The sequence below is a fragment of the Poecilia formosa genome, unplaced genomic scaffold (genome assembly GCF_000485575.1).
Source record: "Poecilia formosa unplaced genomic scaffold, Poecilia_formosa-5.1.2 Scaffold149, whole genome shotgun sequence".
NCBI classification, from domain to species: Eukaryota; Metazoa; Chordata; class Actinopteri; order Cyprinodontiformes; family Poeciliidae; genus Poecilia; species Poecilia formosa.
This window is the reverse complement of record NW_006800088.1, coordinates 1229831-1254234: the sequence shown is the minus strand read 5'-3', so window position 1 is coordinate 1254234 and position 24404 is coordinate 1229831. Positions and strand designations below refer to the sequence as shown.

Below are 24404 nucleotides of genomic sequence, written 5' to 3'. Positions count from 1 at the left end.
GATGAAACAAAACCAAAAGCCTTCATAACAGAGAAGCCAATGTTTTTGTTTTCCTTGAACTCTTTTAGAGACGTATATGGAGAGTAAATAGCTGCCATTTTGAAATATATCATTCATTTTCCTTTATCTTTGACTCTTTTATTTTAAGGGTTGCAAGGTTTAGTGCATATATACATAGACAAACCTAATCTTTTGCTTTTGTATTAAAGAGGAAGTAGCATCATCATCAGCAAGGTTAAGCATGTCTATGAAAGCAGGAGTTTTAGTGGTTTGCTGGACTGGACGTCAAGAAAGAACGATATCAACAATGACCTTGGAGCGCAATTAATCTGGCAAGGTTTGCCTCGTTTTTAGAATCATCTTTATTACTAAAATTTAACGTTTACGCTGCCTGTTCATTTTTTTTTTTTGATCATCATACCTTTGTGATCATTTCACAAAGGTACATGAAACTTCGCAAGAGAGGCACGCTTTGAGCATCCTAGTTTTTAGTTTTTCTCTCTAATGTTGATGATAACTGAGCAAAACTGAGTTTGAGTACAAATTTATCTTGCCTCATCGGTTTCATTGTCAGTTTGCTTTAATGGGTTTAAACAGAGCTGCATCAAACGCTGCGTCTGTGTCCTGAACTAATTACAGGCCCCCCTCTGCAGCCGCAGTGGAAACCTTTGTCTTGACATACTTTGATCTTTAGCGGTCCTGAATATGCAGCTCAGCGCCGATGGCGTTGCTGTGGTTCCTTGCATGTATTTGCATGGCCTTTTTTCTCTTCTGCGCATGTTTATCTGTGGCACAGATAAGTATGCTTTAATAAACATGCTTAGATAAACATGCGCAGAAGCGATCTCATTCTCCTCTATCTAATTCTCCTTCGTCTTCTATCCTGTTTGTAGTGCTCATGGGCAAGACCTTATGGCGAAGAGATGCAGAGTTTCCCCTTTCCTTTTTGCGGTTTTGTTGGCGTCGTCGGGTCATGACCCTCAGTCTGCACTGAAGATGTTTGCCGACACATTTGAAGTTCGCCTGGTTGGGGTCAGTTTCATTTTACGCAAACGGAGGAGCTTAGGACTCTTGGAGTCTTACGCAACTTTAATACCTCAAGAGAAACTGAAAAGCTCTTGTAAATCAGTGCACTAATGATCTACAATTTATGTAATTTGAAGTGGGAATAAATCTGGGGGGGTGTCCTAATTCATTCCTGTCCAAGAAATTAACAGAAAATCTTAGCATGTCTGTTCTTCAGTTTTTATTGTTTACATTTTTTTTAGTATTGTTGAAAGTGATAAAAAAAATTTCCAACCATAGTAAAAAATAAAGTTGTTGAAATTAGTTTAAGAACTGGGCAAAGAGCAAAGCCCTTGGTTTACTGGGCTGTCTACGTTTCAACTTTCACCTGTTCTAGTCGATTCTTTGCTCTGCAATGTCGATTAGTCGCAGTGACGTGACAAAACTGATTCTTCCAAGATGAAAGATGATGAACCAGATGAGTTTGTCAGATAGTTTGAGTTTTATAAAAATGTAAAGTCATTTACCAAAGTGGCAAAGTCGGGCTAAATGTTCTTAAGGGCCGCTGGGACACTGGATTAGGGGCGTCCAGAGTCCCAGTGGTTAGAACAGGCGCCCCGTGTCCAGAGGCTGCAGACCTCAATGTGTCTCCCCCGTTTGATTACTATTAAAGGCCACTACTAGTGCATTCTTTAAACAAGAAAAAAGGCTACCAGAATAGCGTGTGGTGTGATGTATGGCTCTTTTTCATCCATCCATCCAACTGATCAGCGCCACCGTGAGCGCTGAAGCTTCCAACCTGTTGGCTCCATGCCCTAATGAAGGCCTGGCAACATCTGACTGTTGTGAGCTCGAACTCAGAATGCAAGTCGAGCTTCATTTTGAGGACCTGACAGAGGTCATCTCTGCCGTTGTTGCATCAGGCTTTGTCTAGGGTATCAGAGTGAAGGTTTTTTGTTTTTTTGTTTGTATTTTTAATTGAGTAAATGTATTATAATCTGTTCCCCAAAAAGTACTTTGAAGTTTTTCACATGTAAAATTGGATTTGAGGCGTATCAGTGCTTTTGTGAGGCCAAGTACCTGTTATTATCTGCACATATTGACACCCGCAATATCTAACTAGGAACATCTAAGCCTCGTATGAGAGAACAAGAGGAAAGCAGCATGAGATTCTAATATCAATGAAAAAGTTTGTTGACTGGTTAAACCACAAAACTTAAATCAAAACGGAGTTTTCTCTAAAACCTTCCCGCTTGTCTGCATTCCTAAAGTAGGAGTGTGTTTCCAAAAAGCAGCACATGTCCTAGAGGCTCTTCCAAAATTAAATCTGTAATATTTTTCTCTTGGTGTGGGTGTCACCTTTGGACTGTGGCTGAGTCTGTATTAAGTTGCATAAAACTCGCGTTCATGTTCATATTTCTGTTTCACATTCTGAATGGACTGGCAAGAAATATTGCACTTTTTCACAGTGTTACATTTTTTTTAGATGTGCTAGTAGATGCCAAACACAGGAGTGCTTAAAAGTCATAGGGGACATTTGTGGCCCTTGGAATGATACAATGAGGCCTTTGGCTGCTATTCAGGCATGATTGAAAGATAACATTGTCTTTTATTTAAGAAAATTTAATTATTGTGGTCTTTCAGAGACAACCTAGAACTGGTCGAAATGCAGGTGTAGCAGATCATGGCAGTCAAGCTAAGGAAGGGGGTGTCCTAATTTATTCCTTTTCCAAAAATTGTGTTTATTACACATCAGAAAATCTTCAAATGTCGGTTCTTCAGTTTTTACTGTCTACATTTTTTAATTTTTCAGTATTGTTGAAAGTGATAAATATTTGTCCAACCATGGTAGAAAAGAAACACACTAGTTCTGGCAGGGTGATTTAATTTTCTTCACGTCTGTACAAGTTAAATATATTTTTATACCTTATGTTTATTTTCCTTTCACTTAAATGAAACGGTGCAAACAGTGATTCATCATTTATCAAATCCACATTTTTGAAAACATTCAGAACATTTCAGGATCAAGGCCCACTCATAGAACATCACTAATCGGGTTCAGATCTAATTGTAGCCCATTTTTAAGGGCGATCCATACAAACACTGAAGGAAACAGCGCCGTGTGGTCGTGTGTGGATTGATCAGCAGGACTACTGCCTCAGCTGTTTGATTTTTTCCATCAGTAGTTTCTCGTTGGCACCGGTAAACTCATCCACCTATGAGACAGAAAAGAAGAACTTCCATGAAATTCATGAAACGATACACCTCCCTCGTCTCCAGTATTTTCATGTCTCTTCTTCCAAGTTGGTTGCTAAAAATAAATAATTAGAAATGAATAGAAGTTCCCTGAACTCGGTGAAGTCGGGAGCTCTAGCACATTTTAAGAACTGCTCACAGATTAGGGAACTTAAATCTAAACTCAGCAGCAGGATGGTACACATTTAATTTAATGTTTCACATTCGCTCATCCAGATCCTGAAGCTCTGAATGCGTTGAGCTGTTATGACAGTAAATGAAAAGCTTCATCAAGATTAGTTATTTGAAGGTGAAGAAAGAGGCAGAAAGATGAGAAAATAGTATCACTAGTTGCATTTCCCTAAATGTTACAAATTCTAGATGAATATAAGGAAATGTGGCTTTCCAGTTTTTAAATAAAACTCAAGCAGGATCAGTCAACAAACTGCTCCACTTTAGTGTTTGATAAACTTGTCAGTCATTTCGAAACTGGAAAAACTAAGAAAATTATCTGAAAATTAAGAATATGCTCATCTGCTTTTATGTAGATTTTCTGTGGAAAACACACCAGAAAATATTTTTTGATGTCCTCGTTTGTATCATTTTGAAGCTTTGTGAAACATCATACAGACCACCTGCTTGGTTGAGTTTCCCATGTTTATCACTTAAAGAAAATGAATGAATGAATCATGGGGAATGGTATTTAGCTACCTTCCTATTTGTGAAGCTGTGATGTACCTAAAGATTTCCACCCAGGCTCTTTATCTGAGCTAAATTTCTAACCTAATGATCTGACTTGTTTGTGGTTCCAGTAAAGTTGGGAGGCTTTAATTGATATCTTGACAAAACAATTCAGACAAAGCATGTTAGATTTTAGCATCTGGAACAACATGTCTGAAATACCTGTGACACTAAGTCCATTGTGACGTAGCCTTCACCGAGTGCTTGTACTTACTTTCTTTCCATTTTTGTAGAAGTGGAATGTAGGCATGGATCTGATTTCGCACTTCTGGCTCACATCCTGAAAACAAATAAAGAAGCTCAGACAATTAATGGACCAAACTTTAGGAATGGGTTCAGCTTTGGCTCGTCATAAACTGAAGAATAAACCATCATATCAAAATATGAATTAGTGACATCCCGCAGACTCAAACACGGTAATGTTTGTCCATACAATAAGGTGGGTCCATTTGCATTTATATGTTATGGATGTAAATACCAGACAAGCTGTCAGGCAAGTGTAAGACTATTACATGGTACTATTCACCCTCCCATCAATACAGGCCACTGCCATGAAATCTTAAATTAGACCTCGTTTACTGCTTTTGCAATAAAATCGGCAATTTATTTGGCAGTACAAAAGCAAACACTTGAGAATAAGTTTATCCACTGATTTCCTGATTTTTTTTTTTTAATTAACTGTCAATTAGCCACAAACCAAATCCTGACATTTTCAAATTTAATTGATTGGAATCATTTTTTTTTTTTTTTTTTTTGCACATGGATTCAAGATCCTATAAAATGCCGTGTTATGGTGTTTGTTAAACAAACGATATGAAAAAGGATACTTACTGAAGCCTCATCCACATCCACCTTCAAGAAAATCACATGTTTGTTTGCAGGATCCTCTGCCTGTTTCTACAAAAGCATGGATTGTGCATTAGAAAAAAAGTATGTGCAGCAAATTACTGCAAGAGTAATAATGGGAGATATTGTCTAAACTGGTCAAACTTTTCCTTTTTGCAAGTTATTTGAATGATCATTCCAGAATTTGCTTCTTTTGTATGGGTAAGGCAGAAAGGTTTTTCACATTTTGTTAACTTCCTGAGTCTCAACCGTCTACTTACTTCAAATACTGGACCGATCATTCGGCAGGGACCGCACCACGTAGCTGTGAAGTCCACCACCACCAGTTTGTTTCCTGCTGTAGACAGGATGTCGTTGAACTCTTCCTACGAATCAGAATACACAAGCAACAACATATTTAAAACTCTCCCACGATCTTAAGAAGTGGGGCCCATTGAACCCGTTGCGTTTTCACCAGGCTTTTTGCTTTCAGGAACTGACGGTTCTCCTGAACGTCACGCTAAGTTTAAATACTTGTTCTCGGATTACACAACTTGACTTATTGTGACACAAATGTGAAGGAAACATCTTGGTTTTTATGAACAAACTTGACCAGTTCAAACAGAATCACGGGTCATTTTAAATCACAGGGAGTTGATTTGAAGAGTCCCAGTTTACCAAAATGATAACTTTTGATAGCCTGAAAGAGAGAGGCCCAGAAACCGGTTTTTAGTAAGAACAGGAAGGGAAGGGGCACTGGCCCACAACATGGAGCTTTTATAAATTAGTCAAAAATCATTGACTGAAAGGTGAAAGCTGCAAAAAGTGACATAAAAATTATGAACTTACCAAAGTTTTCACGAATTTAACCATGATTACTGTTCAGAGATGCCAGGCAACCACTGGGAACTGACGGCTGTAAGGTACAGAATACCTGTATATGTACATTTTTAAGCACAAAACCCGAGTCATTTGAACACACCTTAAAGGAGTGTCTAAATTCAGAGCTTATGGCAAGCTATTTTAGCATTTAATCAATAGCCACTGTCTGTAACTCCTGTACTAGGAGTTTGAGGGGCGACTGTGGCTATGTGGGTAGAGTAGTCGTCTCGCGATCCGAAGGTTGTAGGCAGAGGCGCAAAAAGTGGGTATGCAGTGTATGCAACGCATAGGGGCGCAGCACCAGAGGGGGCGTCAAAACCCCGTCTGGAGGGGGCGACGCGCCGATTATGTTTTCAAGTTTTACACTCCACGCAGCGTCGCCTCGGGGGATTTATGTTTTCGCATCCACCTGAATAATGTGCAGTTGCGCCACTGGTTGTAGGTTAGATTCCAGCTTCCTCCTGCCATGTGTCAATGTGCCCTTTGGCAAGGCACTTAACCCCAAATTGCCTACCGAGCTGCTTATCGGTGAATAAATGTGTGAGCTTTTGTGAGTGCGAACGGGTGAATGTGACTCTAGTGTAAAGTGCTTTGAGTGGTCAAAAATGTTCGGATAAAGCGCTATATAAGTTCAGTCCATTTACCATTAGACTGCAATAACATAATTTATTATGGTATCATTAACAGACAAAATACAAATTAAGGCTATTAACATGAATATTATTACCACTAGAAGTGATATTCATGATTACAGCTGCACAAGCAAGAGATAAGTGTGAGATGTCTCAAAATCCCTAAAAGCCCAAGGAGGTGAGGTAGTGGTCAGGTGTTATTTCACTTTAACAAAGCATTTTTCCCATGTTATAAGTCAAATAATCTGCCAATGGAACAGGCACTTTTTTATATCAATATTAAGGAATTATGGACTTAAAACAAGTTCATATTTCTTGTTTAAAAGTTACATACAGCTAATTTTGTCTTATTTCAAGTGTAAACTCATTGACCGTTACAAATTACAAATAAGATGACAGTGACAAATTAAAGTAATGAAGCTTCAAAGGAGTGGGTAAAAGTATAAACTTATTTTAAACCCATCTGTTTTAAATTTTCAGATTTTCTATTTCCATGCTTTGTTGGCCACTGTTAACAGTGGATTAGGCAAACCTTATCACGCATACATGATGGCAAAGTAAACCTACAGGTGTGATGTGCAGCTCTGCGGCCAAGCGGATACATGCAATTAGCACTACACAAAAAAAAAAAAAAATTAGTATTAAGGTGTCTTTGCTATATATTTTATATCTACAATCAGTTTTACATACAACCATTTTACATAGTCTTGACTACTGTGGTAAATGTGAAATAATGAAACTCAGATTTCAGGGATGAACTTACTGTGTGTGGGCAACCCGAGAGAGGCTGCTGATGTTAATTTAGGCAGATCTAATTTGAAATAGCCATTTTCTTTAGTATCATTGCACACTAACACAGGAAGTGATCCTGCAGCGAAGAAAAAAAACATAAATTCTTAATAAGATGTTTTCTATTTAATCTATGTAGAAATAGTCATTACTAGTAACAGTTGAATTGTAGCTATCTGAAATAAGTTTCTCCATGTAAGAATTCAATGTAATTTATCTACAATGGTTATTCCAGATAATGTATGTGTATACACACAATACATGTGTATTGTATACACAATGTAATGTCATTTGTTCTAAGGAGAATTACTTTAAGAAAGTTGTAAAATAATCATATTACAGATAACTTTTTTTTTACTGGGAATAACTGATGAGATATCTGGAATACAAATCCAGTCTATTAAATGATGAAACGGCTTGCCACAACAGGCTTACATACTTCAGAGAAACACAGGTATAGGCGATTTCAGGGGCCACCCCTGAAATCTGATTGGCCACTCCTTTAACCGCCCTGGATCTGATAGGTTCTCAGGTCCATTTTGTTATGCTGACGAGGACAACACACCAATCAAAGATGAGGCTCGCTTCAGTTGGATCAGGTATTGTTTACAAGTAGCCAGAGAGATAGTGAATAAGAAAACTGACTTCTGGTCAGTTATACGTCTGTTTTGGGCATTATAGTCTGAAACACAGTGCGTGGCGCATCCCGGTTTTAACAGTTATCTGGTGATTGATTGGTTAATAGATTTATTAGTTGTACCTCTTCCCCATCAATGTTTGAAAATGTTATCCACTTCACCCAGTGAATGTTATCTACTTGGCCCACGTAACCAACTAGCCTGCTGGAAATGTACCATGCATACAATTCTTTGTTCCTTTATTCCTGTACAGCCTAGTTGGAGCTCAGACCTAAATATTAGACATTCCCATTTGCTGATTTAATCCTACAGCAGCTACAATGCAAAATCACATAGACTTATAGCTGTAACTGAAAAATACGGACATTTTTCTGATTTGTTTTTGTAAGACATTTTTAAACCATATACTTTCCTTTCCCGTCAGCATGAATCCACCGGTCTGTAGCATTCAGTCTTGTTCACATCTCTGTCAGCTAGTGTTTCTACTTTAAATGAAAAACTGCAAAAAAAAAAAAATATTTCTTGATTCACCATTTATTAAATCCACATTTTTTTTTAAACATACAGACATGTTTAGTCAGTCATTTTGGAATCTAGCTGAAGCTCAGTCTAAAGACAGTCGAGACATACCGAATTAAACAGGACCATGGGTCGTTACATAAACGGTGGAACAAAAGTTATTGTTGAAATGGGACAGCGGACATTATGGTTACATGAAATTCAAGAGGGAAACCTCTCCAATGTGTTTAGAGGGTAACAGCTTCTACTGGAGGCTCTGTACAGTGTGGTCGTGTGTGGATTGGTCAGCAGGATTTCGGTGTCTATCTCAGCTCTTCAAGTTTGGACTTTAGTGTCGCCAGGTTGGCTCCAGAGAACTCGAACACCTGAAACGCAGAAAACAAGAGTTACCACGCATAATCGCGACATATCCCATCTCCCACAGCTCCGCATTTCGTGATTTCGTGTCATTTAACGTATCAAATTGATCTGAAGCCTGGATGACGGTGCTTTTCTGGTTCCAGTTCTTTTGTTCAGTAAAGAACCGGTTTGCTTTTCCACCACCTGAGAGCCAAACCATTAGAGCTCATTCATCTATTGTCTGAGCCTCTCGGCGTTTTATTCTGTGGTTTTTATTAAGTGCAGCGCATGGAGACAACTTAACCACAACTGTGTCTTCAGCACAAAAAAACAAAACAAAAAAAATCTAAAATTTTACCTAAATATGTTTTATTGAATCCATTGATATACATGTACAGTGTGGCTGAGGAAGGAGGAATAGATCAGATGCTGACAAGTCAATGTTTTCCAAGTTTCAGGTCACAATTCAAACGGTGAGTCTGAGTCTTATTTTGTGTCTGAATCTGAAGCCATATGCAACACATTTCTCAGTCAGACTGTTAAAAGATTAAATTTTCCCACAAAAAAAAAAAAATTCACACTAATAAAAGACTCAGGGTCACACCTGCAGAGTGACTGCTGACCACCAGCTGGTTTAATAAACTAAAAACGTGAAACTCTGGTGGTAACTTTGATGAAGGCGACATTTTGAACAAACACGCCACTAGGTGGCGTCAAAAAGCTAATGTTCCGTTCCGTTCCACTTCCTCCATAAAATAAAATGAGATGCAATTTAAAGTAAGTCTAGTTCAACTCCTGAGTGAATATGATTCATACTCTTTGTGGGGGTTTGGAACATGTATCTGAGAATTTAAAAACTGCAATTAAAATTGTTGAACTGAATTATTTTTACATTAATTACAGACACCTTAAAATTGTTTCAATAGTAAATCTGTACTCTGTGTAGGAAGAAAAAAATAGTATAAATCTCATCCTTGTGACCATGATTCTGTAGTCTCATTTTAAAGAGCGGGACATAATATCACACTTCAATCCGAGAGTTTGAGCTCTACAGAAACCCCAACCGTCATTGTTTTTACACCAGTCATTGTGGACATGCATGTAGAAAGCTGTTGCACCATAGTTCCCCAAAATTGTCAGATGAAATGGACTGAACAAAACCAGAGCAGTTCCCCCAACCAACCCACAGCAAGAATCTCCTCTTAAACAGAACTTGTCAAATATGCAAGAATCACGCAGAGCAAATATTCTCACAAAAACGTGTTCGTAACTTTTCAGGATCCTGATCTCTGAAATAATAGACGACTCTAGTGTTCCTCCAAAAAGGGAGGAGGACACTTTTTTTTTTTTTTTTAGAAAAGAAACATTTTACAAATGAGTGTTTGGACTCACCTTCGTGCCATTCTTGTAGAAGTGGAATGTAGGCATGCATGAAATTTTGCAATGACTGCTCACATCCTGACAAAACAAGAAAATATACATTTTATGGGGTTACCACAAGTGCTTAAAAAAAGAAAAAAAGAAAATCAGGGCTGCTGATTATTGAAGGCATTTTTCCTGCATGCCATTTTATGATAACCTGAATCTTTTTTTAACTAATTTGTTTGTTTAAAATTAAATGCCAATTCCAACTATTAGTTTCATAAAGGGCTTTGGATGATGCGATACTAAAATCAACAATGATTAAGAGATAAAAAGGAGACTTACTTCAGCCTCATCTACGTCCACTTTCAAGAAAACCACCTCCTTGTTTTCAGGCAGCTCCGACAGTTTCTGGAAGAGAACCAGTTGAATATATTTTTTTTTAAAAAGTACAAAAAGGATTTTTTTTTTTTAAAGTAAAAGTATTTTGGTATCCAACACAAGTTATTAAATAAATGTTTTTCCATGAAAAGGTATCAACTTTAGTCAAAGTTGATACCTTCGACTATAGTATCATGTATCCCTGTGTAGCACTTCCCTTCAAGGTGGGGAAAGCAAACAAAAGGTTGCCAAAGCAACAAGCTTCCTCTCCAAACAGATGCCACACCCTTCAGGGCCACCGTTAGTAGAGTTTCACTTTACAATAGCCACCCTTATTTTGAGCCAAATTGAGCTTCTTAATAATACTGCACACAAATTTTGCATTCAGACTCAAAACACTTACAACAAACTCTGGGCCAATTTGTTTGCAGGGACCGCACCACGTAGCTGTGAAGTCCACCACCACCAGCTTGTTTCCAGCCTCCTTCAGGATGGACTCGAAGTCTGCCTGTGAAACACATCAACACACATAACATTTATAAACTGTTAACACTCTTGGGTTTCTGCAGCATTGTGTTGCGTCTTAATTTTGGCATGGCCTTGCCTGTGCGGATGCCAAGGGTATAAAATTTGGCAAGGCGAAACAGTTTGGGGAGAATATTAATTTTTCATGATTGTTTTCCCCCCTTTAAGCCTTTCACCCGTTTTTAAAAGTAGAGATCAACATTTCTTCAACATCTTTTGTCACGGGGTTCAGGCCCCACGATTCAAAATATCCATCCATCCACTGAAAATAATAACTGCAGTCACTTTCGGGCCGTTGTGTTTGGATACTGTACTAAACAGATCAATGAGTCACAAGGCTGCTACTATCTCACCATATCGGACAGCTGCATTTTTTTATTGAGCTGTTTAAGTATCATCAGCGTCTCCACCCTTCGTCCTGGGCCTGCTGTGAATGGCGGCGTAGCCTAACGCTGGATTGGTCCACAAGCGCCCAACTTTGAGCTTTGTCTGTTCCTCAACTTTATTTACTTTTTGTGCACAAATGATTCTAGCAAGTAAACCAGACGGGCACACAGTCCAAGCAATACCTTTGAACACATGTTGACAGCGGCGGTGTACCAGACAGGGCTAAAACGGCACGGAATTGGCTTCTCATTTGGCAGCCAAGTAAAGGACTTAATTCTGCTTATTTTAGCCTCCAAATTCCCATATACCATGTCCGCTTATGCAAGCAAAAGCTTCACAACTCAACTCTATAGCCGTCTCTACTACAGCAGAGCCTAGTTTAAACGTATATATTTACATTAAGAATACAAGACTAACCTAGACGATTTAGTTCGATGTCTAAGTGGATTTAATTAAAAAGAAAAAACGCACGCAATGTTTAAAATAAATAAAAAACACGAGATAGCCCTTTTGCTAACCACAGGATTCAAGCGCTACGAATCGAAAGCCAACTTCATACTAGCGGCGTGGGCCACATCATGGTAAAAGTCCAGCAGCCGATGACCCAGTAAGCCTCGTGTAACCTGCTGGGACCACGGTGACGGCGGGTTTAAGAGTTTATAAGCTATTAACAGCTACACATCTTGTGTATAAACGTAGCTAAATGAACTCCAAACAGACAGGCCCGGATAAGGGATCAAGCATCACGATAACTCGAGAGCTGCAAAAGAGGCGCGAGGGCAGAAGCATGGTTGCGTTTCTATCCTACCTAACCCCAAAGTAATAATGGCAAACATGATGGAAATTAAAGCTGTAAAATCGAGACGCTGCGCGACAAAATAAGTACTTACTAAATCCTTCACTTCCCGGACCATGATAACTGCCTTTTGATGTGTGCCTCAATGGAAAAAGATGCTCTCAGGGTTTGGAAAATACCTTCGTTTCAGTGAACGTCTCCACGTCTTTTAAAGCCTCGGACAAGCTAGTCTAAACAGTAGCGGAAGTCAGGTTAGCAGTTAGCAAAATAAAAGTCTTTAGTCCAATAACCGATGCAAAATACAGTTTTCCGCTAAAATGAAGCTAAATTGAAACTTTGTAATATAATGAATTGTATTTTCATTTTATGTTTTTTTCCATCTATGTTTTTTTTTATTGTAAATTAAATCATCGTACGATTACTTTCATTCTGAAAACTATTATCAATGGTGTAGTGAAGATGAATGTATCCTTGAATTCAGTTTTATATACTTGGAGACGTAAGAAGGAGCAGCGCCAGTACTAAGACTGCTCCTTTCTAGTTCACCGGCGCAAGGTCCAACCAGAAGTGATGAGTTTGTATCTAAATAGTGAGGTGGTGTCGACCACAAAAGGAAACGAATGCCACCTCATGGTATAACGCTATAGGCCACAGAGAATTTAAAAAAAAAAAAAAAAACTTGGCTAAAACTCTCCTTTTCTTTTTCTTCTTTTTTTACATTCGATTGGCTGACTTTACTAATTAAATTGTATTTATTTATTAGCAGCTCTTCGTGTACATTACTGACGTTTCTCGTACAGCTGGAACTTGAGTAGTTTTGCATGTGAAACGGATTGTGTCGAGTCCAATTTCCGCCCACTCCGCGCGCTTCTTCGTGTACCGGCAAAATGATGCGAACCCAGTGGTACAAGTCATAATGACTTGACAAATTGTTGGTTTACCGTAAATGATTTACTCAGCGCAGTTCGGTTTTGTGGTAAGTCGTCCATGGTTACGCCGCAAAATGACGACGTGTACGTGCCCCTGCGCCGTTACTCTTCATAATCTCTCGTATCCTAGATCTAAAAACAAACGACGGGGTTGCACAAAAAATACAATCTAAAGCAGAGAGAAGCATATTTTCAGCAAGGCCGAGCTCAGTTGCCTTTGCACTTATTTGGATCGATTTCAGGAATAAATTAATTTTACTTTATTTATGTAGCACCTTATTACAACAGAATGGCACTTTATTTAAAGAAAACTTAAAAGTAAATTCATTATGCCTTTAAAGTGTAAGAAAAACCTATGATGCTTTATTCCTCTTGGCAGGCTCTCTGACCAGTTTTCTACCAGTACTTTCATTATTTTTGGAGGAACTTCCAGTTCTTGGTGTCATTTCTTGTTGCTACATCTTCTTCACTGTGATCCATGGTACATGTATTTTTTTTTTTTTAATGTTCTTTAGTACTTTTTTCCTAACTGATGTCTTCTGTCCGGCTTTGGAGTCTCTCAGGGATCATGACTTTAAGCACGAGATGTGACTGGGAAAAGGTCAAGACGACCTTGACAAAACATTAACACTATCAAAGGAAAGAGCCCGACAATGCAACATATTTTGTTTTCCCCCCTAAAAAATGTCAGAAAATCATTTATTTTTCATAAAAAAGCTTGCAGTACATACCAAAGATAAGCACAATACACTGTGTATGTTAAATCAACAACAGTAGATCAACAAAGTTGTGAGTATGTATTACAATAGTAATCTTTACTTTCTGGTGTTTCATTATAACAAATCACTAGGTTTGTAGTCTATATAACCAACATTAGAAACCTATTGCAAGTACAAAAGTAAACTTTTATAGTAGAGTTAGGCTTTGAAGGCACTAAAGCTTCCTAAAAGTATTCCTGTCTCTTGAACTCTAACATTTAGTCACCACAAACCTAAATTTATTTTCAATGGAGTTTTTATGATGGACCAAGATGAAGCAGTATGAAGTGATGTTAGCGTTGCCTGGGATATCGGTTAGAGGTCATGACCAATATTTACTTCCTAGTAAGACATGGCCCGAGACGCACAGCCAGAATTACACTGCAATAGTTTAAAGTCCAAACTTATTCCAAAACTGTGGCAGGAATAAAAAATGAATGTTTGCAGATCATCTGCATCCACTCTGACCGTGCTTGAGAGATTTTGCAAAGAAATGCTGTGGAACCAGGAGAAGACGGTTCCACAAAGTCTTGAATCAGGAGGACTGAATACAAATGCATCCCCTACATTTTAGGTTTGCATTATCAGCACTACTTCATGTTGGTCTAGCATAGGACTGAATTTGCTTTTTCTTTCTTTTCTCCAGAACCACTAATTATTTTCAGGACTCCTGAATACTTTTCATACAACTTTAGCCATGTTGGACATAAAATGCATGTATACCAAGAAACAGGAAGCAAGCAGAAGAAAACAAAAGCCACAGACTGGACAGTCAGCCAGCTCACCCCTCAATAGGAAACCACAGCTACCTGCAAGGGAGGCAAAGTACAAAAAGATTAAGGAAGTGAGGCTTGGCAGAAGTTACATAACCCCAAGAATGGGTGGGGCCTCTCTGGGCTGCACCCATATCAGCAGCCCTCAAAGGTCATGTTGTCAAGTGTTCAGGTTGGTACACCGTTTCACATTTAATGTCTTAATGATTCCTCAAAGAATGTTCGACTAAACTAAAAGTCCCTAGCTCACTTATAACCCCATTAACAGAAATATCTAAGAAATCTACACTAACAATTTACTGTGAACCCCCTTCATCGACACTGCCTTCTTCATGCGTAAACTCGTCAGCGCCTCCCGTTGGCAAGAGGTCACACTGCAACAACAGCCTTGCCGATGTTGTCTCCGCGCAGCAGCCCCATAAAAGCAGCTGGCATGTTTTCAAAGCCTTTTGTGACGTGCTCCCTGCACTTCAGCTTCCCCTGCAGAGGCAGAATGAATACGTTAATCTGATCTGGTCGATGCAGAATGAAGGTGAAAGTTTAAACGTTTGCCCAAAACACAACAGAATCTGACCGCGACCCAGCGTCAAAGCAGCTAAAAATAATGACCGCACCTCTTTTAGCCAGGCCATCATTCTCTTGAGGCTTTCGGGGTTTTTGTGTTGCCACCTGTTTTGCGTGAAACCCTCCATCTTGAGCTGCTTGACGATCATCGTAAAGTGCGGGTAAGGCCCTGAGAAACGTTCCAGTTGAAACAAGTCGGGTCAGAACCGCACCCTGCCTACAGGTGGTAGTGTGAGACTTACCACCTGGTTCAGATGGCAATCTGAACAATGTACAGTTTACACACCTGTCTGAGGTGTGCCGTCGTTGTAAGTGGAGATGCTCCCACACACGGCTATTCTTCCAAAGGTCTTCATTTGTGGAAGGGCGACTGTTGAAAAATAACCTCCGACCTAATAAAAGTACAAATTTGTCACGAACAAAAACTGGACGAAAACTTAAATCTTTTCCAGAGGTGGGCAGTAACTTGCTATATTCATTAAGTTACGTTTACATGAGCAACTTCTTTTTTTCTTTTTTTTTAAATGATGCACTTTTGGGAGTAGTTTTACAACAGCATGCTTTTTACTTTTACTTGAGTAATATTGTTATAAAGTATCACTACTCTTACTGGAGTAAAATTTTTGACTTCTCTACCCACTAGAAGTAACGTCACTGAATGAACAAACATTTTTTTTAACCAGAAATGCGTCAAACGCAGCTGCACGTCTACACTTTAAGTTACAGTCAGACATATTTGAACATTAAATATTAAACCAGACGTTTTAATCAGTTACTGCGTGAGTAGTCTTTTCACCAAATACGTTTTTACTTGAGTAAAAATATGTCGAAGTAGTGCTACTCTTACTTGGCTACGACGGTTGGGTACTCTACCCACCTCTGGTTATTTCAAGACAACGGCACCAAACCTCACTTACATTTTCAAAGAGGCAGTCATATCCTTCAGGCGCAGCCTTCTTCAGCGCCTCCTCCAGGGAAGGGACAGTTTTGTAGTTGAAAGCCTCGTCAAAGCCCAGCTCTCTCAGGTAGGCCACTTTGGCGTCTGACCCGGCTGAACCCACCACCTTGCAGCCCTTGATCTTGGCGATCTGCCCCACCACGTTTCCCACGGCTCCGGCTGCGGCGTTCACCAGCAGGGTCTCGTTCTTCTGCAGTCCGAGAACCTCCTCTATTCCGTACAGAGCCGTCAGCCTGCAGACAGGAAACAAAATAAGTAAAAGACAGTCAACTCCCATATCCCGTTTCCCCCCCACCAGTTCTAGCCTCTTTTGAATTCAGGTCAGGGTTGGTCAAATTTATTCCCATTTCGGGGCCACGCCAAGATCACGACTGTTCTCAAAAGGGCTGGCTGTGCCAGAATGTATCAATAAAATTCACACAAAAAAAACAGTTAAAATATTAATAAGTAGCTTGATCAATACCTCTTGGATTTCATGATTTTTCTGCAATCAAAATAACTGATTTTGTGGAAATACGCCTGAAATATTTGCAAGACCTTTTGTGATATTTGTGACTTTTTGTTACTCTCGATTACTTGACACCAAGTTAGGCTGAGGCAGCAGTGATTCAGAGCTAAGAAATGCTGCCACCTGCAGGTGGAAGTTAGCATCATTTAAACTTAACGTTTTCCATCATTTTTGCAAAAAAAAAAAAAAAAAGTTCAATAAACTCCCAAATATGAATGAATGCAAAAAAAAAAAAAAACTGGATGGATGTGTTGAATTTTTGTGAATTTCGCAGAAAAACCGGAGGGACTAATTGCTGTAAGTTGGCATTAAAGTGTCGATTTGAATGATAAAATAATTTTTAACCAAACAACTGTTACCTTGAAGGTTTTATTTATGCGTTCCTCTGGAGTCTAGAGGGCCACATAAGAAGCTGTGGGGGGCAGGATTTGGCCCCGGGGCCCTGAGTTTGACACGTGTGCATTAGGTGTAAGCCATAATCGTAAAAAAATAATAATATGGAAAGAAACACTTACTATATTTCACCATGTGTGTAATCAGAATATTCATGTTTTACTTTTCAAACTGAATTATTGAAAAAAAAAATTCAAATTCACTGAGATGGACCAGTATAACTGCAAAGTGTTTCTCCAGGAACACCTGCAGTATGGCATAATGCCTTGCCTAATGTTGGTAAATTTCACAAAAAACAGCGTGACTTATACTTACCACTTCATCTCCCAAAACACTTTATGCAACATGAAACAACAAGCGTCAGTTAAGCAACTTCATAGCAGAGAGAGCGTGAATGTGTGACGCATAAATACTTAGATAATACTTCTTGCACTTCTTTACAATACTGAGTCTGTGGTCATGGTAATATTGTGCTGGCCGACATGCAGCCCGTCTCACCCTGGCATGCCGATGGTACCCAGAGCCAGAGACAGCGAAACGTCTGAAGGCCAGTCAGCCATGATGGGAATGAGGTCTGCCCCATCGCTGACCGAGTGGCTCCTCCAACCACAGTGGCTCACAACGTGGCTCCCCACAGGAAATGCTGGGTTTTTACTCTGCGTCACCCTGCACACAAACAGTTACCTGTCAGTGACATTTCCGATTCCGTCGCAGGACAAAATGCATTTGTGTCATGACAAAGGATATATCAGGTGCAAGAAAAGTCTTTTCCATTGGGGGCTTGTATAATTAAATAAAAAATAAAAAAATTTCCACAGAAGCAAATGAGTCCTGTCAATATTTTTGAACCAGAAAAGCCACATGGTAAAACACTATTTAAAGTGGAATTTGATTAACGATTACATTTTAAAAGCTACATGTAGTCATTACACACGCTGTGTGGTTTTTGCGTCGTCCTGTGATACAGGAAAATTTACCGTGTTCATCTCTGTGTGGACCTAGAAAAAAGTCCTGGTATCTAGCTCTGCCGTGTTCAACTATGTGTTCAGCAGTCAGGCCGATTATTACCAATTCAGCTAAAGAGTGACGCATTTATTTCTTTGTACTTTCAACCATTGTAGCAACTAGCCACAGCAATCGTGGTTGCAAAAGTGTCAAACAGCTATTAGACTACTACGTGAGGCAGCCATGTTGGACTTCAAAATCGGAGTTGGTGAAAAACTAATTCATCTGCATTTGCCATTTTTTCATGACATTGTTTTTCTTTTTCTTATTGTGTCCTTACATTTGGAGAACATTTCTATTCTATTCCATATCTGTTCCCAGTCTTGCATAACTAGACGTGCATTCGCTGGCTCACTACTGCTCCCCCTGGTGGCGTGGTCTCAAAAAGAAAATGTTTTGTGACCTTCAAGGAGGAGTTTGAATGAACTGCAGCATATTGATTTGTTTTAAATTGTTTTGCAACTTACATGACCAAAATACAACGTAATAAAACTGTTGAAGTTCTGTTTCATTCCCCTTTTTTTTTTTTTACAATGCACCGCTCCCTTATACATTATACATTCTCAAAAGGAAAAAAAAATGCTCTCATATATAGACTATTTATTAGACCTCAGTGGAAACTTGAGGTTAATGGTTAACTTCTCGCACATCTGAAGATCCGTTCGGGTTCTCTGCTATGGCTGCACTTCAACTATGCAGCAGATGTTTTCCTCTGCATTGTGGTAAAGCTTCACAATGTGGAAAATGCAAGACAAAACCTCCTAGGATTTCACTGAAAGCCTTTTTTTTTTTTTTTTTTTTTTTACCTAGAGCTTTATCTCTGAAGGTCACCAACAAAAACATCAACAGATTTGTATCTACAAAGACCCAGCCAAGAATGCGTACTCTCTGCTACAAACTCACACTGAGCCAAAGGCTTTGGTAGTAACCCACAAGTAAAGGCTGAGTTCTGCTTTGGTAAGCGTCAGACATGCAAAACGCATCGTGGAGGTTTTTTCGGTGGGTAAGCAGGACAACGGCCGTTTTTTATCCTTACTTCGCCACTTGAGTTCCGATCATCACGTCCCCTTCCTTCATGTGGAGCCTGCTGAACGGCCTGCAGACACCAGAAGCAACAACACTCTTTCATTACCGTTTGCTGAAGTCTTAACGTGACTGCTTTCTAAAGCAGGTGGAAAAAATCTATACAATTTTATTTGTGCAGCACATTTCAGCAACGAGGCATTATTTCAAAGTGCTTTACATGATAAAAAAAAAAAACACAGAAACACAAACATCGAATCAACAACTGAAACAGTACATTTGGTCAACTGCCGTCTTTAAATTCGTAATCGATTAAGCTTCACGAGCAACTCCAAACAGGTGAGTCTTTAGTCTAGATTTAAAGGCGCTGAGTGTTTCCGCAGTTTTGCAATATTCTGGGAGTTTGTTCCAGAAAACCCACCTCATGTATGGATCCACACTGAGGAAAACTGCTTCCAAGAGCACCTCTGAAAGAAATAAACAATTTGATGTGTAAAGATTATTTAGAAAGAGTTTGAGAGCATTCAAAGCCCTAAAACCCTTTCGCATTTTGTGACACTACAACCTCAAACAGAGACGCGTTTTTATTGGGATTTTATGTGACAGATCAACACCAACAGGGAGACCTGGATCATTTCATGAAAAACATATTTATTCTGATCAGATGCATAATCGTTTCACCAGATGCTCCTGTGAGACGGAATTGCAAACTGTGAAAAGACAAACTTGCAACAGAAATCTGTCGTCTACGGAGCAACTCGGGAATGGAATAACTTGGCGGTTATTCTCCTAATAAACAAACAAACACAAAGGAGAGCATTCTCAATGGTGAAGCTGAAAGAAAGGCAAATCTGAAAAGTGTGGTGTGCGTTTGAATTCAGCACACATTGGTCATTAATTTGTAGAAGTGAACCGATTGCAGTTTTCTGGCCAGTCACTGATCTTTAAAAAGCATGATGATTTTTTTTTTTTTTTTTGTCTGAAAAGTTGCTATGTCAGCAACAGTTGGGAAGCTGCCGTTAACGGCACATGTGCAGACGTGTCCCGGTGGGCGGGACTGTCACAACGTCTGCCAGGCGTTTATTTATGTCGGGATCTAAATTTCAGTTGTTTTGTGCCCTTTAGAAAGCCAACAATCCTCCATTGTGGCCCTGTCAAATTCAAATCTGAAATACCTGAAACAAATCTTTGGTTTTTACAGTCTTTTTTTGTAGTAACGGAGAACGTTTTCTTTCCATTCACAAGGCCCAACCTGCTTTCACACCCTTAGCAAACGGTAACTCCACAGACGCCCATTGTCTTTCACCGGTGGTCAGCTTAGCCTCTTTGCAGTAGAGAGACCACGTGCGTGTCTTTCTCGTCATGCGACACAACTGTGATATTCTGAACCGATCCCACAAGCAGAACAGACATTTTTGCAGGCGCTCTCGTGTGTAATTTCCCCCTCCAGATAACTCTTAAGTAAAACAATGAAGCACTGTAGAACAGCTAACTGTGCCCAAATGGATCTCTTATAGGGCTAGCTTCTTTTTTTTTTAATTTCTGTTGACTGCAGTTTTTTGTCAGTCAGCTGTTTCTCACAGTAGAGGAAAAAGGCTGATTTTCAGACTTTGCGGAGATAGATAAGATCGGTAGATAAAATCGGTTTCTCTTTTAAGTAACGGCTGTTCACCACCCACCAGTTTTTTGGGTTGTTTTTCTTTTTGCTGTAGCTGTTCTGCCTGCGTCAGATTTGCACATTGCCCATTCTTCCACGCAAAACAGATGGGTTTGATTCAAGACAGATATGTCTGATTCTGAGAAATATGTGGTGTGAATGCAATTGGTAAAGTTCAGATTGTATTTGCTCTGCAGCGTCTGAAAGCTCTCAGGCAGAGAGGACTCTACCCTGCACATCAGAAATGTGACAGTTATTCCATTAAAATGAGGGGTTGCACAACACCTGCCGAGCCCTTATTTGTGTGAAGAACTATGTCTTATGTATTTTTTGTGCCTTTTAGAAAGCCGATAATCCTCCATTGTGGCACTGTCAGATTAAAATCTGTAAGAAAAATGTAGTTTTTGCAGTCTTTTGTGTTGTATCGGAGTACGTCGTTTTCTTTTCATTCACGTGGCTCAACTTTCTTCCACACCCTTTAGCCAGTGGAAACTCTAGCACAGACGCCCATTGTCTTCGATTTTACTGGTGGTCAGACTAAGCTTTTTGACGTTAGAGCGGATCTGGTCTAGGACTAGCTTTTTATCATTTTAAATTAGGGGTGCACCACCGACTGTAGCTTCCTGTCTCAGTCAGTCTTCTCTCACGGCAGAGCAAATGGGACAGTGGCTGATTTCCCTTTTGTGGCAATGGACGATATCGGTTTCTCGTGCAAGTATCGGCCGATTGCTGATCACAAAATTAAGGAAATTAGGGAAATAATTGATAATACCCTCAACGTTTAACGTCGGCCAAAGGCTTCACTTTTGTTCACGCCATCTGACCAGAGCACTTCCTGTGTCTTCTACATGGACTGTAGCGAACTAAAACTTGTCTAAATTTCTCCTCATCACTTTTTTTTAAAGGTCTCATGGGTCAAATGAATGAGTAACAGATGTTTGACTTGTAGCTGTGCCGAAACTCTTCACATTTTAAGATGATAAACTGAACATAGCTCTGTGCGATGATCTAAACATCGGATGTTATTTTATAACCTAAAGCAGTTTTAAACTTCCCCACATCTTTGGCCTCGACTTGTCTGCTGTGTTCCTTGGTATTTATGATAATAACTAATGATTTCTGACACAACTCTGAGCCCTTTACAGAATAGCTCGACGTATACAGAGTGTAAATAAAAGAAATAAAAATCTAAAGGCTATTTGTGTTTGGCAGTAAAGTGAAAGAAATGTGAACAAGGGATTATAGATTTTACGTTTATTCAAAGTCAATAAAGAATGTTTTCTTGCCTCCATCTTTGGGCTCAGGCAGCTCCTCCACCTTGAGCTGGAAGTCGCTGTCCTTTGGGAAGCCATCAAAATGCTTGACCATAACCCATGACTTAGCCTGAACCATGGTGACTTACTCAGGGCTGCAGGCAAAGAAAGACCAGCCAGTTGTGATCAAAAAGGTACAAACATTAGGCACAGCTATGAAACATTTAGTGCTATAAAGAATAAAAGTTACCTCATCACAATGCATCGGAAAGAAAATATAATTATTCACTTCTGCAACATTTTGAGTTACACCTGATTTCTGTAAGTATAATTCCAAAGAGTCAGAAAAATGTGGTCAGCTCTTTAGGTTTTCTGAAGGTCTTTCCAAGAATTTCATTGGGCATATCCTGCACAAGTGCATTGCTTTCAACGAAGGGAAAAAAAAAAAAAAAGTAAACATCTTATCTCATAATCACAGGATAAGGATCCATTTCTTTTTCTTTTGTGAAGCAGTGCACTTCCGCAACTTCCTAACCAACAGGAAATTACCAAAAAACGGCTTCAAATCTGATTCCTACAGTTACAGAATGGCGCATGTGAGTCACCGACATATATTTGACAGAGGACAACTCTTGGTTTGGTCCTAGATTTCTTTCTCAAGAATTACTTTTTTCAATACCCAAACAGCTAAGACCTACATAAATAGCCCTAAGGGTTCTGCAGATATGCATTTTATTTAACTCACAAGAGTCCAAAAAGGTAGTGAGATCTAGTTAGTACCCAACCTGCCTAAGCTTTACATGAGATTTGTTGGGTATTTTTGGTCAAGTGTATCACTTTAAAAATCCTTAAAACTCCAACCTGTGAATCATCAGGCATAAAAGCCTCCAACATGAGCCAGAACTGCATACAAATAATGGAAAACTACCAACATTTTTTACTTTATCGTTTGGTTTCATGTTTTCAGTTGAATCTATGAGAAAGGGTTAGCATTCCGGCACAGAAAAATAGCATTCAAGAACCAAACCGTTCATTTTTAAGGCGCCATTAGCTAAAATGGGATTTATATGCATCTCTTAGGTCTAGTGTTTTATGAATACATCACTTTCAGATACTTTTTGCCTGCTTTTTAAAGACATTTGTTCTTATTTTTTCAAGCCAATAAACTTATGGACAATAAATTACCAAAGTCAGGTGCAAAGACTGGATGAAAACCAAAAGAAAAATAGCAAACAAAACCCAATTCTGAAATCATTACAAACCAGACTTTTAGGAAGCAAAGTGTAAATAGATTAGGAATGGTTTTGCAGAGATCTTAAGATAGTACTGAGGTATAATTAAAACATGTCAAATACCCATTTAGTGCACGAAAACAAAAACTACCTGCCAGAATTGGCCAGTTTTTCATGATCTGCTCTGACTGCAGGTTAAATACTGAAAAATCTGATTTTTTTTCCACAACTCATTAAGTGCATCAACACCAAGAGCTAAAATAATAAATGGTCCAGTTATTTATCAGTCAATAAATGCCTGGACCATCAGTGTGGACTCTCATGTACCGTTTAACAAAAGTCAGATAGAGGTCAAGGAGTGATGATTTCACAATTGTCCAAAAGCTACCACCTCCAATAAAAACACACCAACATCAGAACTGGTCAAAAGAAAGCCAGCATTTCTAGATTATATGGTCTTAGGTGATTGCAGTTAAGTGATGACACTTTAGGTTTCTATGAAACTCAGATAAACATTAGTGGGACAAAAACGCTCCGCATTTGCTTCTGTCTTTTGATCAACCATATCTGTTGCTTATGAAGTTAATTACATTCAATATTAAAACATCCGTGAGTGTTGATTGGAACTGTTGGTTCAATAAAAATGCACGAATCTGAAACAGAATCAGAACATGCCCTCACATATCCAGACGTGCATCTGTAAAAATAAAAAAACAGGAAGATGCCATTGTTTTCGCCAACTGTGTAACGATTTGCGTGAGAATAAAAAGCGAACATGGCTGTATTGAAACATAATTACTCTATTCAAAACACAAAACAAACAAACAGGAGGACCAACAAGGGTAAAGCATCGTTAACTTAGTCAAAACACATAAAAGCGAACAGTTCAAAAGCTATGAAATGAGTGCACTCACTCTTTCAGGCTGCTGCACTTCCTTATTTCAGTCTCTTTCTGTAAAACCGTGAGAACTTTAGTTTTTCGGATCTAACAGTGGCTTAGCTACCTAATAAAGTTTCACAAGTCAGCGAAACTCTTTGAAGAGTGTGAGTCCTGCTGAGAAGTGATGTTAAATGCCTCGAGAAGAGAGGGCGGGAAAAACGGGTCCAGCGTGAAACGTGATTGGTCAAAAGTTTAGACAAACAACTTACGTATGACGTAGTACACTGACGGAGCTCAACTTCAAGGGGGTGCACGGCGTTTTAGCATAAAGTTAAAACCACAATGACTGTCGCTTGCTGTTTCAGACGATAAAATGAGCTATTGCCATAGCTTAAATAAACAGATACAAAAAAGG

General features: G+C 39.2%; 3 protein-coding genes across 3 annotated transcripts; all 3 read right to left on the bottom strand.

Annotated features, from left to right (window-relative positions):
- Positions 1–2974: 2974 nt before the first annotated feature.
- Positions 2975–5739, bottom strand: LOC103145972 (thioredoxin-like). Its single transcript, XM_007563654.2, has 5 exons — positions 5656–5739; positions 5088–5192; positions 4813–4878; positions 4196–4261; positions 2975–3221 (listed from the first exon to the last, which is right to left on the bottom strand). Exons 1-5 carry the CDS (start codon positions 5677–5679, stop codon positions 3156–3158), a joined length of 327 nt encoding a protein of 108 aa, XP_007563716.1. The 5' UTR covers positions 5680–5739; the 3' UTR covers positions 2975–3155.
- Positions 5740–8268: 2529 nt separating this feature from the next.
- txnb (thioredoxin b) lies at positions 8269–12294 on the bottom strand. The gene is made up of 5 exons (XM_007563653.2): positions 12151–12294; positions 10752–10856; positions 10313–10378; positions 9998–10063; positions 8269–8631 (listed from the first exon to the last, which is right to left on the bottom strand). The coding sequence occupies exons 1-5, from the start codon at positions 12172–12174 to the stop codon at positions 8569–8571; spliced, it is 324 nt and encodes a 107-aa protein (XP_007563715.1). The 5' UTR covers positions 12175–12294; the 3' UTR covers positions 8269–8568.
- Positions 12295–13648: 1354 nt separating this feature from the next.
- Positions 13649–24200, bottom strand: LOC103145970 (prostaglandin reductase 1-like). Its single transcript, XM_007563652.2, has 9 exons — positions 24024–24200; positions 21911–22032; positions 19389–19434; positions 18981–19040; positions 17438–17605; positions 15998–16271; positions 15367–15472; positions 15131–15249; positions 13649–14996 (listed from the first exon to the last, which is right to left on the bottom strand). Exons 2-9 carry the CDS (start codon positions 22014–22016, stop codon positions 14886–14888), a joined length of 990 nt encoding a protein of 329 aa, XP_007563714.1. The 5' UTR covers positions 22017–22032; positions 24024–24200; the 3' UTR covers positions 13649–14885.
- Positions 24201–24404: the final 204 nt, after the last annotated feature.